Source organism: Callorhinus ursinus, unplaced genomic scaffold, assembly GCF_003265705.2.
Source record: "Callorhinus ursinus isolate GAN/ISIS: 27379988/994484 unplaced genomic scaffold, GSC_fseal_2.0 scaffold26, whole genome shotgun sequence".
Lineage (NCBI taxonomy): Eukaryota > Metazoa > Chordata > Mammalia > Carnivora > Otariidae > Callorhinus > Callorhinus ursinus.
In genome coordinates, this window is record NW_027397088.1 from 12,198,778 (window position 1) to 12,216,380 (window position 17,603).

General features: G+C 38.4%; 1 protein-coding gene across 1 annotated transcript in view; it reads left to right on the top strand.

Annotated features, from left to right (window-relative positions):
• TMEM170B (transmembrane protein 170B) overlaps positions 1 to 13,496 on the top strand; it is a 34,982-nt gene extending 21,486 nt beyond the window's left edge. Inside the window, 1 exon segment of the mRNA XM_025890986.2 lies at positions 5,402 to 13,496. Within this exon segment, the coding sequence (XP_025746771.2) occupies positions 5,402 to 5,532 (131 nt within the window). The 3' untranslated portion in view covers positions 5,533 to 13,496.
• The last annotated feature ends 4,107 nt before the right edge of the window (positions 13,497 to 17,603 follow it).

The window sequence follows — 17,603 nt, forward strand, 5'->3', positions numbered from 1 at the left end:
CAAAAAGTATAACTGTGATTTTTATTGGAATTTAATTGAATGGAGAGGTTAATTTGGGAAGAACTGGCATAGTAAACTGTTCTACCCAAGAACATGTATTAGATTTCCATGTCTTCAGATCATCTTCTGTATCTTTCTTTAGAGTTTAAAAATGTCTTTCTCAACAAGAGGGTTGTATATTTTTGGTTAATTCTTGAACTCTTTTGTCATGGTTGTTGCGCATGGTATCTTCCAATGACATTGGTTAGTTTTATTGGTGTAGAGAAACACTGTTCAGTTTTCTGAGTTGAGTCTATGAAAGATAAAGCAAAAAACTGGTTCTTTGGAAAGATACTAAGATGAATAGATTGCTGGCAAACTAATTTTTAATACAAAGTTAAGTCAGAAAATTATAGAAAAAAGTAGAATAAATACAGACCCAATAACAGAGATAGAATAAAGAATTATAAAAACAGTTTTGTGAACAGGGATATATTCCTAAGTATAAAATGTCAAAATTGGCATAAGAAACAAAATATGAATAGGACAATAAGTATATTTAAACAATTGAAATGTTGAAGACCCTCCCCTCCCAAAGGAATTCCAGGCTCAAATGGAGTTTACAGAGTTCTACCAAATTTTGAAGAAGTGATTTAGTTCCTGTTTTATTCAAATTATTGAGGAAATGGAAAGAGTAAAAGCCGTGCACAGCTTATTTGCTGAGGCCAAAGTAATCTTGTTAAGCAAGAAAAAGACCGCGCAGGAGCGGAAAAGTATAGGCTCATTTACCTTTTGAGTGTTACCCTAGGAATGCAAAGATAATTCAGGATCAGACATGACTATGGCTGTATGGCAATAAAACGTTATTTATGGAAACTGAAATTTAAATTTTGTAAAATTTTCACGTATCGTGAAGTATTCTTCTTTTGATTTTTAAAAAACCATTTAAAAATGTAAAAACCATTCTTCACTCCTGTGCCATGTCCGTGTGATGTGGTATGCAGGTTGGACACGTGGACCACAACTCGCTGGCCCCTCCTCTGACCACACAGGCTGATAGAACCAACACGGTTAAAACCAAACCTGCCTTAGGCTTCGCATCTGCTTTCTCTCAGGAAATATGGAGGGCAAATCAGATCACTTTCTTTGGTGTGTCGCTGTATATTGACATCTTTCGTCCACTGGTGGCTCTTCTTCTAGCCTTGTAGGTTCATATCTTTCACTAACATCACGTCAGCTCAGCAGTGTTGCTTTCTCCCTGTCGTCCTCACTATGCCAGCATTTGCTAGTCCCTCGGTCCTCGGGAGTGCTTCGCTTATTTCTAAGTGATTCTTTCTGCCCTTGTGGGTGGTGGGGATTCCAGACATGCAGCGTTTATTTCAAGCATCCTGTCCCACTTGGGTCTTCTTTGTTCTTGCATAACTTAGCTGAGTATTTCACCAAAAAAATAAAGACCATAAAATTTGTGGCCTTTCATCTGGCAAGTTCAGCAAAATATACTGTAGAGAGATGGAAAACTAAAGCAAAAATTGGAGGGAAGACATTTGTGAACATATATAAATATAAAAAGATTAATACCCAAACCATATTTTAAAAATCCTATGAATTAAATAATAAGAAGGAAACTCAATAGAAGAAAGGACAAAAGATTTGACAAGCATTTCGTAAAAGTAGAAGACCCTCCTGACCTCTTAATATGTGAAGAAAAGTTCAGTCACATTAATTATCGGGGAAATGTAAATTGATCACACAGAGATGACATCTCTGACTTATCAGATTGACAAAAATTAAAAAAAAAAGATACCAACTGCTTCTGAAGATAATGGAGTAACTGGAATATAAATTGGTTCAACTACTTTGGAAGACAGTTTGGCATTACTTAGTAAAGTTGAAAATGCCCATAACATAAGACTGAGCAGTTCTACTTTTACCCAAGTATTGAAGAGAAATTTTTGACTGTGTATGTGGGCCAGGGGTCACGCACAAGGATATTCATAGAGTCAGTGTTTGTCATTGTTAAGGATTGGAAATAAATGTTATTGGCACTAGAATGGATAAATTGTGGTATATTCATGCTTAGAATTCTATGCAGTAGTGAAAATGCATGAATTACAGCCACATACAACAACGTGGGTAGCTTTCCAGACCTATGATATTGAACCCAAATTCCAGAATGCTTATAGTGTCAATTTACATAAAATTAATTTATTTAAAAAACCAAATAATATATACTTTTAGGATACATGAAGGTGGTAAAGCTGACAAAAAGCAAGGGAATGATAAAAAACAAATTCAAGGAAGGAATGGGATATGATTGAGCAGAGTCCACAGGAATTTCAAAGGAAATAGTGATATTCTTCTCTTCAGTTGGATGATGGTACTTGGGAATTTGTTGTCAATTTATAATCTAGATATATATATATATATATTTATGTATATTTTAAAGATTTATTTATTTGGTGGGGAGGGGCTGAGGGAGAGGGAGGGAGAACCCCAAGCTGGCTCCACACTGAGCATGGAGTACGACGTGGGGACTGGATCCCACAACCCTGAGATTATGATCCGAGCCAAGACCAAGAGTCAGACACTTAACCGACTGAGCCACCGAGGAGCCTCTACATATATTTTTATAAATACTCTTTCATATCTGCTCAATATTCAGTAGCAGTGCTTCCAAATTCATTTATTAGGCACACAAAATTGTTTTTTTTGCAGATCTTTTAGATTGAGAGTTCCACTGGTACACTCTTTTCTGACCAGTGCTTCTGGGTGTGAGATTCTACAAGGCAGTGGGGACTTCTGTAAATCTACTTCTTTTGGGGGGAAGTTGTAACTTCCGAATTGTTTCCTAACTCATTATCCACTGGAAAGAAAACGGTGGTTTGTTTTCTTTTCTGTCTAACACTATATAGGCTTGAAGGGCTTGTCCTCTGTTCCTTGAAAGATTTTAAAGAAGAGTGGGTTATTTAGTAGTTGCGTTTGTTTTCCCTCGAACATCAGGGCCTTCCAGTGTGAAATCCATTTTAATCACCCTACCAGCCAAATACTTGATAAAGGAGTCAGCTTTTTTGGGAAAGAAGATGACAGTAGAGTGGAAAGGTTGTCAGTACTCATTTTCTGTTCCTTAAATCTTTTTCTTATTCCTTTTCACTTGTCTCTTCGGGTGTGTCTCCATGGCTCCTGACCTCCATTAAATTCTAAACCCCTACAGGAGATGCCCAAAACATGCTTTCCTGGGCCCTCCATCTCCAGCCAAAGGACCCCACCCTGAACTTCAGAGGCACAGAAATACTAAATATAAGCACCACCTCTTTTAGTCACGTAGGAAACGCTTGACATTGAACATGTACACAATTTTTCTTATTCTACGAGCATTTGCTACCTAGCTTAAAGTATAATTTATTCCTTACTATTTTATATCAGGAGTTCAGTGAACTTTGTTATTATGTACAAGTATTTTAGTTTGGAAAAGAGGATTGAAAGATATTCTGACCTTGAAGATGAAAGTTTCTTGGAATTATAGAGAAGTATAGGCAAGTTGGTGTGGAAATTGTTAGATTTTTAAAATTAATTTTAATTACATAAGTAATATATGATTGCATATTCTCCTTGTAAAACGCAAAACATTATGGATAAGGCAAAGGTCTCTTTGGACTAGCACTGCCAAACTAGTGCTCTTCTCAGTTGTAATCCCTATTTTCAGTTTGGCTTATATGCCCCCCGATTGTATGTACATATGAATATTACATTCATTCATATTTACATATATAAATGTTTACATACATGCACACATGCATACGATGGATGCATGTACTAGTAGAGAATATATATAGTTTTAGGTTTCATTTTCTTTGTTGCATAAATAATGCCTTAGGTTCTTTCTGTTCATTAGGTTTTTATTTTTCTTTTGAAATTGTATGGGTTTCATAGTGTGGGCTTGATATAGTTTACACACTCCACACTGAAGGATATTGGCTTCTTGCTTTTGACTTTTGGTGTTTTGTTTTTGTTTTTGTTTTTTGCTACTACAACAAGTCCTGCCTTGGTTATATGTGCATATATATGTGTGTGTGTGTGTCCTCTGGACATGGATCAGGTGTTTTTCTCGTCTGTCCCTTCAGGGGTTTTGCTCTTTTTTATGCAGTTCTCTTTTCCTAAGATCATAGATATATTCTCTTCTGTTTTAAAGTTTACATTTATAGCTTTGTTTTTAACATTTTGTTCTTTAACCCATCTGAAATTTATTCTGGGGAGTGATGTGAAGTAGGGACCTAGATTTATTCCTTCCAATGGCTGCTCATTGTTCCAACACCATTTACTGAATGCTGAATCACTGATTGGAAATACCTTTCTCATTTACTACGATTACAGCTCTTAGCCAAAATTCAGAGTGCATACTAGGACCACTCACTCTTCATCTTCATTCCCACCCATTTTACAGTTGAGGAAATAAGGCACAGAGAGGTTAAGTGATTGTCCCTTGTAGCACATCTGCTAGGGAGTGGATTTCAGAGTTTGACCCCCAAGTCTGGCTCCAAAACCCATGCTCTTCACCTCATATGAGCATGAGATGTTTGACTTGACACATTTGCTTACCATTTCCTAGGAAGCCTGAGCTAGTAAGTGCTTAGATTTTCCACTTCTTGGATCATTTTGGAAAACTTAGTGCTGGAGAGGTGTACTCTAATTTAAATGTTTCAGTATATATAGTATATTAATAAGGTGAAGTGTTGAATCAGATGGGCTCTGAGAGTCCTGTAACTCTGGGATTCTCGAATTCTCAGAAGTGTGCATGATCAAAACATTTTTCCCAGAACAGATGTCAGGTGCATCTTCCATTTTTATTAGATGTCAAGATACTAGTCTCTAAATAACTTTATGGTTGTATGCTTTATTAAAAAGACATAGTAAACTACTTTATATGGTAGATTCTGAAATGTAGTAGTCAACTATTCTGATATTTTAGATCACATTTAAGAATTAATTTTTTAAAAATTACTTGAATAATTTAGAAACTGCATTAAATTGTGTAGTTTTCTGTATTTTCATTTATAATTATCAGTATGTTGAGTTGTATGTTTATAAAAACACATGTTTGTTTTGTCTGTCCAATTCAACGCCCAGGTGAGAGATTACAATAACAAATTATTCATGGTTTATGAACATGTTTGGTGTCAAGTAAACAGCATGTACTGTAAATATGTATTTTGCAGCTGAATAGCAAAGCCTGTCTTTCAGTGAAGTGATGTGGTCAAGTGTGACTTGTACCGATCACACGGAAACTTCCGTGGACAGTTTAGAAGATGAGCATGATGGAGGACTCTGGGGTGCTGAGATGAAAAGCGATCTGACGTCGCCACGGTGCAACGTGTTGCGAAGGGAATGAACGTGTTGGTTTGTTTCTCTGTCCCTTCTCATCCAGGCGCAGCAGTTGCGGGCATCTACCGAGTCGCAGGGAAGAACATGGCCCCCCTGGAGGCGCTGGTGTGGGGCGTGGGACAGACTGTATTGACATTAATCATCTCCTTCTCAAGGATCCTCGCCACACTCTGAGCTTTCGGTGGGAATGTCTTACTTCACATAAGGAAACAGATGTACAGATTCTCAGAACACGGCGTTGTGAAGGAGCGGGAATGAAACCGTACGAGGAGAACGTGGGAGGAGCAGGGCGCAGCCGAAGGCCTTGAGCTGTGTGCAAAGATCGCCCTCTGGTGTCCAAGTGATTGCACTACCGCACTGCACCTTACGTGCCTCGGTCCCGGGCCAGGCGCATCACAGGACAGGAAGCTACAGGAAGAAGCACCTTGCTTAGCTGCCAATCAGGTTAACATTGGTGTTGACTCATCGTTCTTAACAGTGTTGTGTTAAGTTACAGGGACGTTTTGAGGAATTGATATATGTGCCAAACTCTTTTCTCTCTCTTTTTTTTTAACATGGATCATGTGACAATTTGCAAGTGTAGATGTAGATGAGTGCTGTGAACCATATTTGACATGAATTCAGGTAACATAGTGAGATTTTTGTTTCGTGACGCTAAATCCCGTGTGAGTGCTGAACACTGAATCATTGAATATGAGGTAAACTATTTGGTTTTTAATGTTGAACGTTTCTGGGATTTAGGGCTTTAATATGTTTAGGCATTATTGTTATTTACTTTAATTTATGTGGAAAATAATACTTAATGGAAAACTAGCTAAACTCTTTTAAGGACTCAAAGTAGACCCGTAGGATGCATCCTTTCCACTCACTTAAATAACACTCTTTTAGTAGTTTCCCTCCTACGTAACTATTCTATTGATACGAATTCAAAAACTTTATGGGTCACACACATTGACTGTAGTTTGTGTGTCATAAAAATATATTTTGAAATATAATTTGAAAATTTTCTTATAAACTTTGTAAGAAAAGAAGTCTGAAATGCATGTTGCATTCTTTGACCCTTCTAAAGAAAGTTTTTGCCATGTATCTCATGGAGAAAGTATCTTTATAACTAGTATCTCGGTGGGATTATATTACTTGTTGCATATATCTTGATTTTTGACAAAACATAAACAATCTTTCATTCTGGGGTATTACCTATATTTAAAGAGTGGCCTAAATTAGGCTGTGAAAACAAAGAGCCTCATTTATAGATAAGTAACAAGTAAGTTATATAAGAAGAGTAATTACATTACATTGGGCATGTGGTAACACAATTTCACTAAGTAGAAATTGGGGAATATAAGAAGTAATTTAAAAATTTGGCAGTTAATCTCAGCATATCAGTACAGTACTGAACATATATTAAAGTGATTCCGTTATTTGGTTCTCGATTTGCGCTGTTAAGTTTCCTAGAATCAGTGATGACATTTATTAGAATGAAAAATCCTTAGTAATACAACATTTTAAGAGGTTTTGGCAAGATGCAATTGTTTTTAAGGAGCAAGGGAAACAGAACCTGGTTGAATTTGTCGCCTACTGAGATTGTTTGAAATACCAGGTCCTCTTATAAATGTGCTAACTCAAAAAGCCACTGCAGAAAATATGAAGTTAAGGGCAGTTCAAAAGATAATCTGCATACTCTAGCCTCACTGTTTTATGACCCGATTTGGTAAAAAGTAGGTTTCTGTTAGATCCCATTCAGATTTAAGGCCTTCATTACCCACACCACTTTTTCTCCACCGAAAAGCAGAATGTGTTTCAGTGATGCAAAAATAGGGACTTGGAGTAAGGGATACTTTTACCAGTATGGAAGCCATTTCTGGGGGTTTACTAATGCTGTGGCTTGGAAATCTGTTTTTAAAGACACAATTAAGCAACTGTGCATCCCTGGAGATTTTTGAAGTAAATCTTAAAATTGATTCCTTTTATTGTGTACAAGCCTAAAATTTTTTTCCTGTGTTATGTTCCTGATGTTTTCCCAAATTAAATTTAGGCATAAACTTTCCAAGTCCATTTGATTTCTCCTTTTCTTTTAGACTTGAATTGTGTTCTTCCTTTACTTTGGCTCTTCTACTGGTAATTTCAAGTGTTCATATTCTTTGAGAGGAGTTGCCAATAATGTGTTCACATTTTTTCAGATCTACGATATGAATATTTATTTTAACATATGGTTGTTTCATGATTTACGAAAGTTATCATGGTAAGGGAATATGGAGCACATGGTTTAGAATCCAAAATTAGCTGGAAAATAACCTGGACACATTAAATCCATCAATGTGTGGACCAAAGAGATTTTAACTCCTGTTTTTACTCCAGAATGGGAGTATAATTGGATGGTTAATAATTAGTCTATAGAGTGTCCTGCAGCTATCCCCATCAGGTTGCTTTACATTATGAATTGAGTCTGTGTGTATGTACTTTTAACCATTGGGGGGAATTGTTGGTTTTCAGTTCTTTCCATTGAGATTTTGTGCAAATGTCACTCTCTTGATGTTTTGAAATGCAGTTGAATAGTGTGAGTTGATGAAATTGTCTTAATAGCTATTTCTAGGCCGAGATTTTTTTTTTTTAAATCAGTGGTTTTCCTACAGACAACAAATGCTTAATGATATATATCCACACACATATATATCATTATATACATATATGTAAAGCTGCTATATATGAATATAGTCTAATTGGAAAGCTTTTGTTCAGTGAACACTTTCATGTTCTAGTAGAGAATTTTATATATTTGTTCAGCTGAATGATCTTTTAAATAAGTAAGGATGTTTGAGATTTTTGAATTTGGAGAAATTTTTCTTGGTTTATTAGTGCTGTTGACCCTTGTTTGTGCTTTGACAAAAGCCCTTATTGATGTATTTGGGTTACACTGTCTTAAAATTTATGTATGATTAAGCAGTAAACTTTCTTTGTGATAAATGCAGGAAGGGGGAAATCCTTTAGAGTTTACACTCCTTTATTAAAAAAATATGTTTACTATAATACTACTGATGTTGAAATCAATTCCCCAAAGAAGAGATCTATGCCAATATGCCCAAACTAATTATTATTTAACATACTGGTTAGAACTGTCCATAGATCAGAATCAGTCAGGGCGGCCTATTGAGGCTACAAATAATATGTAAAACTTTTAAATGAAGGAGGTGTGAGTGATCTGCCCCATGGGATGACTCCACTGGTTGCCTAGAATTAGGACATTTCTAAATGGTGGCTATATTCCGTGTCCGCAGCTTAATCATTCTTACTTTAGATCTTACTGTGTACTAAGCAGTCCTATAGTCTGTTACCCGATGTACTTTCTTAGTATTTGCAATGTACATTTCCACAGCCCAAAAGAACCTAAGGGTTTTGTTTGTACTTTAAGTGAGAAATAAGGGAATGAGCTGCCCCATATATCAGGCATTGGTGACAGAAGGAACAGGGGTAAGTGGAAATCAAAGAGTGTTGTTGAAAAGGCCTTTAAAGAAGGTCTAACTACGAGACAAATGGCGCTGCCACATTACTGGGCTCATGCCGGCACTTCCATGCCAACTCATTCGGTCTGGTGAACATGCGTCTGCTGTTTCCACAGTGCCGCCCTGAGTATTTCTGGAGTAAGTACAAGGATGACTGAGAGGGAGTCGCTGCCCTGGAGTCCACCAGGAGCTAGCAAGGTGATTGTAAATCCTAAAAAGGTCGGGACATTTCACTTCCCAATTCTGTTTGAGAGTTTAAGTCCTGTTCCCCTGCCCCAAGAGTCTGGTGTTCCCAGGTTAGCCACCATATGGACTTCCGTAACTGAGCTGTCATTACTGTGACAGAGCGCGCAGAGTTCTAGACGCTAAGCCTACCACGCCAACTCGAATCCAGGGCCCGTCGCTTGCTGAATTCAAAGCAGTACACATTTGGCAGTAGATGATCAAGAAGAGAGTCATTAGAATTGTTTTAATTACATTTTTAACACCAGTTGAATATGTTTTTTTAAAGATTTTATTTATTTATTAGAGAGAGAGATAGCGAGAGAGGGAACACAAGCAGGGGGAGTGGGAGAGGGAGAAGCAGGCTTCCCGCCGAGCAGGGAGCCCGATGCGGGGCTCGATCCCAGGACCCTGGGACCATGACCTGAGCCAAAGGCAGACGCTTAACGACTGAGCCACCCAGGCGCCCCAAATATGTTGTTTTGTAAAATTCATCTATTTTCTTCCATTTTCACGTTTTCCCCTACATATATTTTAAGAAAGAAACTAAAAAGTGTCTCTTAGACTCTTGCTTCCCTTACCTCCTCGCCATCTCTTTATTTCCAAAACGAGCAGATTCTTCAAGACCACTTCTGGACGTTGGGGAGGGGGTGGAGATGGCCAGGGCAAGCAGGATTGAATTTCTGTGTTTACCGCCCGTTAAACTAGGAAAAGGGTAAGAGGTAGCCACCCTCACTCCTCTGCCTTTGCCTTATCCCACTCGCTTCCCTTGGACCATTCAGCCAACATCCATTGAATGTCTGCCGCATGCGACTTAACTGTCCTCCTTCCAGGGATGGGAAACCGTGTCCTCCGTGTGTGGGGTCCTCTCCTCTGCCAGCCTGGGCTGCGGGCTTCAGGGGTCCTGTGGGTTCTGCAGGAAGCAGACCTGGGCTTCAGTGCCTCCCGTGTCCTTCCTCCCACCGACCAGGGGTGCTTACGCCCTACCCGCTTGTTTCTAACTGCAAGGAGAGACTGCCTGATTTATGTCCAGGTGATAATCCACGAAGTCACAAGACACGGAGGATATTTTCGGAAATATTCTCAAACTACCTCCCTCTTGCTATTACCTTTTTTCCCTCTCAGAACGTCTTAATCAGAATCTCTTCAAAGAGTCCTTACTTGTTTGTAAGATGTGAAGAACACGGAACGTCACGAAGAAATTCTGGTAGATCTCAGTGGCAGAGAAGCTGGGTCGCCGTGTAAATAAAAATCAGGGGTGAGACTCTCAGTGCTGAAAATCGGCTAGTGAGCCGATCAGTTGGCTCATGATTTCTCCTGACTCCTAATCCTTTTTTATAACATCTTGAGGGGCGACTCTTCAGGTGCAAAAGGACATTATTTGATTAAAGATGATAAGGTTTTTCAAACGTGGTAGTTCTAGTAGCGGGCAGTTTAAATAGGCAGGAAGAAGCGCTGGAAGGCAAGGCGCGCAAGCTGGGGCGAACGCAGCTGCCCCCTGGTGGTAGGTCTGTAAACTACACTGCGCGAGGGTGCTGCATATCTCCGACAAGCTGGGGAGCATTTGTAATCCGTGTGTGTGTGTGTGTGTGTGTGTGTGTGTGTGTGTGTGTGAGCGAGAGCATTTGCAATCCGTGTGTGTGTGTGTGTGTGTGTGTGTGTGTGTGTGTGTGTGTGTGTGTGTGTGTGTTTATGTGGCGCTCAAGCTTGGGCGAATGCAGTTGCCCCCTGGTGGTAGGTTTGTAAACTACACTGGGAGAGGGGGCTGCATGTTTCTGACATGCTGGGGAGCATTTGCAATCCGTGTGTGTGTGTGTGTGTGTGTGTGTGTGTGTGTGTGTTTTGCATGTTTCTGACATGCTGGGGAGCATTTGCAATCCTAGTGTGTGTGTGTGTGTGTGTGTGTGTGTGTGTGTGTGTGTGTGGTGATGGGTTTGCTCTTCTCATGGAAGGATCTCTGTTCAGTGTAGACAGTACAATGTTTTTAAGGAGGTTGCTAAAGTAGTTACCTAAAAACGTATCTGTGAATTTGGGAAAGTAGTGCTTAATATGTGAAGTATTTTCGGTAAATGTGGAGACGTACCAATTAATACTTTATTAAACTGATGGAAGCGCCCACATTTCTGAATGACCTGAGCTCTGAACTGTAACTGTCTCCTCCCCCGGGTTTAGAGAACTCGGCTTTACATTCTTTGGACATACGTTGAACTTACATAATGACCCTTGGTCGGTTTCGAGAACTAATTTTGCAGTTTCTTAAAAATCTCCCTCTTCCTTCCATACCGATGTCATATGTTATAGTTTAAACATATGTACAGTTTGTTGATAGACTCAGAAGTGCTGGTTCAGAAGAAAATGTTAACACCTTATGGTTATGCAGTTATAATCTTACTGAAAATTAAATGCTATAGTCAAGCCAAGAGAGCATGAACCTCTTACATATTTTTTGGATTATATACTGCACCCATATCGATCTCCCCTCAATGGTAATGTGACTGTCCCCTCTTCGGGAATGTATTTAGGTGTGTAACAAACTGGAAAGCAGTGTAACAAATACATAGAAGGAGGAACTATCATTCATAATTACTATAACTGTAACACTTTTTCTCCTAAATAAATATTGATGATTTCCAAAGTTCATCTCTTGTTTTAGAGCCCTGTGCAAATGAATGTTAACTTGACAGTACTACTGATGATGAGAAATTTCTCTTGTTTTTATACTAAAATATTGCACATCATCACTAAGTATCTTGGGGGAAGGAACGTTTTAAAGTTTTCTCCATAGAGAGCGAAATAGAGGCACTTGTTTGAAAAGTAATTTAAAAATGATTTACTTGAAGTACTGGATGAGTTGATGGTCTAATTGTTGACTGGAGAAATTTTTACAGTTTCGACCCTCTACTCAATACACATGACACACACACACACACACACACACGAGTTGTACACATTTAAATGAACAAATAAAATTCCACAGTATTTTTCATTATAGTCCTATAACTTGCTAAAATTCATAGGATTCTACCATGAAGTATTAACCTCTGACTCTAGTCATTTGAGGACGAGGGGATCAACTTCAAGTTAACCAACAAAAATGGCTTGATTTAAATAGCAAAAATATAGTTTACCCGATAGGTATTAAAAATTCACTTTCAAATTGTATTAACTCTCAGACCACTGATGAATCATTTAGTAAAACACAAGTAGTTTTTAAAAGCTAAATGATGCCTCAGTGCCCTGGAAGTTAAGATACTTTTGCAAAGTGAATTTGACAGGATTCAGGGTTGGCATACTTGTCACTGGGGATTTAGAGTTTAGGGACGGTATAATTGAATCAACTCCTTATGGTGAATAAAAATCAGCCATTTTGCCATTGACTGACAGATGACAACTGCTTTCCTTACATTTTCATGATGTGGTATTTGTCTATAATTTTTTCTTTTTACAAGTACGTTTGAAATGGACAAAAATGTAGGCAAGACAATTAAGTGTGGGATTTTAAAATTTAGTTTTGTTGTAAACTAGAAATTCTAGTGTAAACAGTGTTAGTTTTATATCGTAGTTTATGGGCAGAAACTTTATGTAACCTTTAGGAATATGTTTACCATCAGGGATTTCTTTTTACTATAGAAATACTTAATGTACTGTGAAGTTTAAAGACAGGAAGAATAAATGTCGGATGGGGTCACGCACAAAAGCGAAGGCCTACGTGATGAAGTACCCTACACTATGTGAACACAATTCCCCTCCCCTTCTGTTAAGACTATAAACTACACTGTATGAGTATGTGTACTGCATGTTTACATAATACAGTTTAATTTTGAAGGGTTATTTTAAAAACTGTTTATGTATCATACCTAACGAGCTGTAAATATTGTATACTATTGATTTTTAATTTTATATAAGCAATTTTTTAATTTCCCAATTCATGTACAAATCTCATTGTGTATATAGCAGAATTTCCTGGAGAACACAAATTTTGCAGTGAACTTTAATTAATTGTGGTAAGCATCAGGTTAGCCTTAGGGATGTTGGTCTTTATTTTAAATTATTTTTCACCACTCATTTTCTTCAAAGGGCAGCAATAAACATATGCAAGTTATTTTTGACTATAGAAAGTTGGTCTGCAAACATAAGATCTAGGTTCCAATTCATTGCTTTAAAGAAAAGATGCACAATTAATATCATCCACTGTCTAATCACAGGACCGTTTCTGGGGTCCGTGTGTCTCTCCTCTTTGTAAGGGTGAACTCTTTACTGACACACACAGGACAACTGTTAAAAGTGAATCCAGCACTTAAACGTCATTACACAGAATTTATTGGATTAAAAATTTGTAATATACAGTATTTTAATAAAATTTCTGTATCAATTTCATGCACTTATATATAAATAAACCTGTCTTTAAAAGCTTTATGGGGCGTTTTGACTCTTGATGACATAGCTTCTCAACTCATTCACTGCAGACTGGAGTGTTTTCTCTTTACCCTTCGGTCAGGTTTTCTTGGCCGGTTATACATGTGGATTTTGGAGGTAGTCCTGCAAAAGTAAGCAAGAAGTCCAAAAGACAAACTTGGTTGAGTTTATTGTTTTACCTAGGACTAGTCGTAGGCCAAATAAACATCATCTTCTAAGAATTGTTTTAAAAGGCACACTATCACTTTTATTAATAAATGACTACCGTTCATTGAGTGCTTATTACCTGTTAGACGCTTTATATGTATTCTTTAACACGGTGATCCTTCAAGTTAAGTGGATTACTAAGGTTTACAAAGGTAATCCTTCACAGATAAAGCATTGGAGGTTCTGAGAAGGTGAGAAAGTTCTCAAGGTTACACAGCTAATATTACTGTGCTGGGGTGTGTTTTCTCTAATACGCTCTATTGGCTTCTACAGAGCATTGTGGAATCTCCTACCTGCAGTAAGAGAAAATCTCATTCTTGATCCAGACCAGATGGCCTCATGGGGATTTGAAAAATTATCAACTCAGGATTTGTATTGTCAAATTTATGAATATTTTGAATTTTTGTTAGGGATTTCCAGGGGCTGGTACTAGGTACCCAGCTAGGCTCATCTATTCTCCTGCCTGAGAAAAGACCAGGACTGACAGAGCCAGTCACTGTAATTGTTACAAACCCCACGGGAATAAAAACTAGGTAACTTTAAAAACTGTGCAAGCAAAATGGAAGTAAGTTGTATTTCAGTTCAGTAATTAATATGTCCATGTATGTGAAAAAAACTTTTTTTTCCTAGGTAACTTTTTCATTCAACCATAGGAATTATAAAATTGTTATATTTCCCTGTCATATGCCTTAGAAAGTTCTTGAGCAAAACAAATTTTGAGATTAAAAACACATTTTCTATGTTGCTTCTATTATCTTTGGCTCTTGAAGTAATATTTTTGTAAAGTTTTTCTAATGGGTAAGCTATCTATGGGTATTTTGATATTTACTGAGCATTGAGAGAAAATGTCAAAGTTCAAACTTACTGCAGCTGGTTCAGAACAAGAGCTGAGGGAAAGGTAATCTGGAGGAAGGATGTTCAGGTGTTAGGCTGAGCTCCATGATGGAGCCTAAGTCCTAGTCAGACTCGTGGAGGAAGAATAGCTCAGACTTACTGAATAGGTACCTATGCCATCTGTGTGCTGAAATGGAACCCTTGTTAGTTAATAACATAGTACCTAAAGTTTTAGGGCATAGGGAGAAAGGTAAACAGGACCTGTGGCTGATCTTTAAGGAGTAGAATTTGGGTTCACCTCCAGCTTCTAATGGAATCTTACCAGGAGAATTTTGACAGAAGAATCGTTTCTGTTCCATTGTTCTTGTTGAACGGCCATTAATTTCCCATTATTTTTTGTTATCAGACATCTGTGTTTTGGCCAGTTTTATGAATATTCTTCAGGCTCACACTCCTGGGGACTGATTTGCAAAATGGAATCACCATCGGTGGTTTTCTTGCAAAGCAAGAGTGTTATCACTAGATGGCGCAATGGCTCTATTTTATTTTCCCCTGCTTTTGTCTTCGCCGTTACCTACAAACGCAGCCTGTAATTTTGGACTCGATTCTGTTAGGATGTATCTAATGTTCATTTTTTTTTTTCTGATAAAAATACATACGAGGAAATTAAATATGAGAAAAATCAAGAGCTACGTATTATCACTAACAAATTTATCTTTCCAAAGAAGGTTAAGATCATGTTCAGGGGTTATTGGCAAATCAGAAAAATCACATTAATTGCATGATTTTGGTAAGTCGTTAATATGGACCTGGATTTATGTATTTTTCTCAAATTTGTTATTCTAACTCTTAACACATAATTTTTTTTTTAATCTACTAGTTAATGCTTTAGTGACATTTAGTTATCTAGTTGGTCAACTTGTTGGATAAAAGGGAAAACACCAACATAAGGCCATGGGGCTTGTTGTATCATGAGACTTGATTATAGATTCCTGTTCTGCCATTTAGTATGTGGACTTGGCCAAGTTATTTTCCTTCTGTGATCTTCAGTTTTCTCCTCAGTAAACCGTGAGAAGATCTCCTGTTGCATGTAATGGGTGTTCAGCAAATACTCGACCCGGCCAGATTCTTCCTCTCGTGTACTGTGTGCACATGGAAGGATGATGTACTCCCAGTCTTTGCCCTAAGTTTTGGTAGTAAGTTCAGATACCTCCATTTCAAAGTCAGAGCCGGATCCTGTTTCCATACAGCGCACAGTGTATTTTTAGAGAGGATCTGTTTCAGGTTCAAACCGTCCCGCTGAACCATTTGCTTCTTTGGCAACAGTCCGCTGAGGGAATTTCTCAGAGACATACCTCAGTAGAAAAGAGCCTGGTTAGAAAAAAAGAATGGATAAACTAGCCCAGCAAGCGAATTCCTTGCATTCTGCAAACCAAATACGTACAAGATGAGGAAGCCACAGCGGCCAACATCAATTAAATCCCCCGGTGACGGTCATGACTCGCCTCTCAGCTGCACACAGCGTCCTCAGCCACCTCAGATCCTGTTGCAAGGGGGCTTCTTGGCTTTGTTTATTGTTCTGCAGAGACAGCTTAGGGTTCAAAACCCGGGGAACTGTTGGGCTTTTTAGCTCCAGAGTTTCTGACCTTAAAAGCACAGGCCTTCGCACACGGCCTGGTCTGTAGGGGCCACGGAGACAAACATGCCTATGCTCTCAGGGTCTTAAAGAAATCGAGACCGAAGACCAGAGAATGTACCAAATTGATTTTCACAAAACGACACCACTCCCATACCCTTTGCTTCGTTTTGGTGGGAATTGGTGGTGGTGGGTGAGTCCAACTGGTCACGCAAGACACTTGTGTTATCTTTGGTGTAGAAAACAGGAGGAGGGACAGAGACAGGGGGCGGGGGGGAAGATGTAGGGTTGAGGGAACAACGAGTCTTGAGAGACTTAGGACTTCTGAAAGCCCTGTGCGTGTGGACTGATGGGGAAAGGGATCAGATCTGGGTCTTCTCCCTGGTTCTGACCCCTAGTGCCCATGAGACCTCATGTTAGAGTGAATCTGTCTCTGCCAATTTCTTCTGGAAAATCCATTGGCACTTTTGTCTTCTCTTAAATGCAGGTTGAAACTTTCCATGGGGCAGCATCATTCATGGATCTTACTAGACCCAGACAAGTTTGGCATCATGGACCTGACATTTGCCGTATCTGTTAGAGTTCTAAGCTTTGGTCCACCTTTTGATTTCTTATTTGAAGCTCATTTAACTTGGAGGCTTTTTGCAAGGTGAAGGAGAAGGGATGAAATGTTCAAATCTAAGGTATAACTTGTTTTTTGTTTTTTTTTTTTAACAAGTATTTGGAGGAAACGTGTAAAGGCTGTATGGGTAGTCCTTGTAATAACGTTGATATTCAACTTTTACTCTCAAGCCATTTTTCACATTTATAATCTCATTTTATCCTCACAATTTGTCCTTTATTTGAGGAAAAGATAAAATGCTTTTTCTTTTTTTTTTTTTTTTAAATCAAAGCCATTTACTTGGTTAGATATAGGTTATTATGGACAGTGGTTTGGACAGATGCTAATAAGAACAGACCGGAAATGGCCACAGCAGCCTAGTTGCCTGGACTCAGGTGACCCTCAGATGCCTGAAGAGATCCCCTTGGAAACTGATTACTTTCTGCATAACCCATGACTAGATCATTCTTCTTCCACAATGCTTCGGCCTAAGACATTTTCAGAAAGGATGCAGAAGGCCCATATGTGTCCTACTGAGCTTTTATTAGAGGGTCAACCTATTTTCTTCCATCAGAAATATCTTCCTTGTGGTGACCATTTTTAGTCCTAAGACTTCCACGCCAGTGTTGATAGAATGCTCATGTCAATAAAAGTGCCACCATATTTAATTAAGGTTTTCCCACAAGTGAGGCTCACTAAGCAAACAATTCCTTTCATAAATAAAACAGCATGATTGTCAGAGACTCTTGTTTTCACCTTAACTGGTTGCATGCACACCACAAATTATCTGGACAGGAAAACTTGCTACGTCAAAGCAAAACATTAAGTC